This window comes from Galeopterus variegatus, unplaced genomic scaffold (assembly GCF_000696425.1).
Source record: "Galeopterus variegatus unplaced genomic scaffold, G_variegatus-3.0.2 Scaffold2869, whole genome shotgun sequence".
In the NCBI taxonomy this organism is placed as follows: domain Eukaryota; kingdom Metazoa; phylum Chordata; class Mammalia; order Dermoptera; family Cynocephalidae; genus Galeopterus; species Galeopterus variegatus.
This window is the reverse complement of record NW_007728980.1, coordinates 317,745-319,637: the sequence shown is the minus strand read 5'-3', so window position 1 is coordinate 319,637 and position 1,893 is coordinate 317,745. Positions and strand designations below refer to the sequence as shown.

General features: G+C 32.5%; 1 protein-coding gene across 1 annotated transcript in view; it reads right to left on the bottom strand.

The window, feature by feature from the left end:
• Positions 1-736: 736 nt before the first annotated feature.
• Positions 737-1,893, bottom strand: part of INPP4B (inositol polyphosphate-4-phosphatase, type II, 105kDa) — a 303,350-nt gene continuing 302,193 nt past the window's right edge. Inside the window, exon 19 of the mRNA XM_008583251.1 lies at positions 737-1,485. Coding sequence (XP_008581473.1) covers positions 1,311-1,485 — 175 coding nt within the window. The 3' untranslated portion in view covers positions 737-1,310. The remainder of the gene's footprint in view (positions 1,486-1,893) is intronic.

Genomic DNA, 1,893 nt, shown 5'->3' with positions numbered 1-1,893 from the left:
CAGCTGTAGCATGTTGAAAGCATACTTTCTGCATTTGATATTCTTCAGTACATTTTCTATGCGGCATCCTTCTCTGGTGAAAGGGGAAAAAGTACAACTTCATGAAACAGAATAAATAAATATGCTTTATTTGTTCAATGCAGAGTTGCAGCAACAGTCCAAGTAAAAATAACAAAGATTCAACTCTACATTTTTTTTTTCCACAAGTGATGATACATCTTACAAAATTAAATCCTAGGCCAGGCCCAATACCATTATTGCCCTCAGAAAGAGATGATTAAATTCTCTTTGCTCTTAACAGGTATTTAAGGTTTAATAAACTCTTTAAATATAATTTGCTCCACAATACAGCTTCACTTTAGTTTCATAAATATATCTGCCTTTTTATAACTTCCATAAATTAATTTCTCAGTCTCTTTAAAACACATTAAAATCTATATGTAGCCCTAAGGGTACAGGTTCTAGGAATAAGGCATTTAATTTATTAAGTCTGGCCCTATAGATTTTTAAAGAAAACTTTCATCTCTATTTTACTTCATTATTTTAGCTGTGCAATAAAGAGAGAAAATGGCTTTCTGAACAGCCTAGTCCAAGTCTCAGCTTTATAAAGGAAGAGTGCTTGTCCATAGACAGTACAAAAGTCATAGGTGCTTAAAATGGTGCATCAGGACACAAACAAGACCTTGTTAAAAAGAATAGAAAAGTACTCTTAAAGCCAAATCAACCAAAACAATAGTTACAAACAGGTAAATTTAATTACAAAACATAAATAGCCATTCTCTCCATAGAGTTACTTGACAAAAAGGGTTAATTGCAACAGAGAAGTTAAGTAACAAGGTAAAGAACTAAACAGAGGTTTCTATCAAGTGATGGCAATTATTATATTAGCACAGTGGAAATAAAGTCTTCATTCAGCCTCCCACATCTCTAGGACTTGTCTCAGGGTTTCAGTATGTTGTGCAAATTCAGTCTTAATTTCTTTGATAAATTGAACAGGAAGAGGAACAGGAGGTTCAGAACTTCAAGCTTTCAGGATTCTGTCCTTTGTCTTATTCCAAAGACAGTAATTTAAAAATTCTTCTTGAGTTAGTTAACAGTGGAAACACTTTTTTATGAACAAAAAAAGCAAAATGATTCACTTAATGCAATGCATAGTACTTTTTGTTTTTTAGATTTGAGGGAGAAAAACACAGTTTAAACATTTTCTTTTTAAATTCTGTGAATCTGAAAATGTAGAAATATTACAGCATTGTTCCCATAATTTAAAGTCCATTGTCATTCATAGAAAACAAAGGAATACAACATAAAACTTATTGGTATTTGGCTAATAGTAAAGCAAGACTTAAAATAAGCCACACAACTAGCAGGTGTGAGCTGACAAGCAGCAAGGCGACAGGATAGAAATGTCGAGAAGTTGGCTTGTTGTCAGTTAGACAGCCTGTTTCAGGATCATCGGATTCATTCAGTGCTCCCTGGGTTTGTCTGCTGTTAAAGAGAGGAGTTAGGGGAAAAAAGAAAATAGTATAGCATTCACACAGTAAAGAAATTCAACCTTAAATATTCTGAAATACAACACATTATCTTATAGGATACAGCTGTTTCTATTATCTTATAGGATAGGATACAGGTGTTTCAAATGAAGTTTTTTATGCTCAATAGCCCCAGATGAGTCCTGTGTATTGTTTTTTTCACTGTACTACATTGAAAACGGTATTAAAAAAGGAGGTTACTTTTGCTTTTTGTGCAAGGGAGAAACACTGTAATGATATTTATGTAAGTCAAGTCTGTATGTACAAGGAAGAATCAAATAAGCGTAACAGCATCAATAAACAAGAACATATGAATAAAAATAAAATATGAATCAATTCATAAAAAATAATCTGATGAATACAT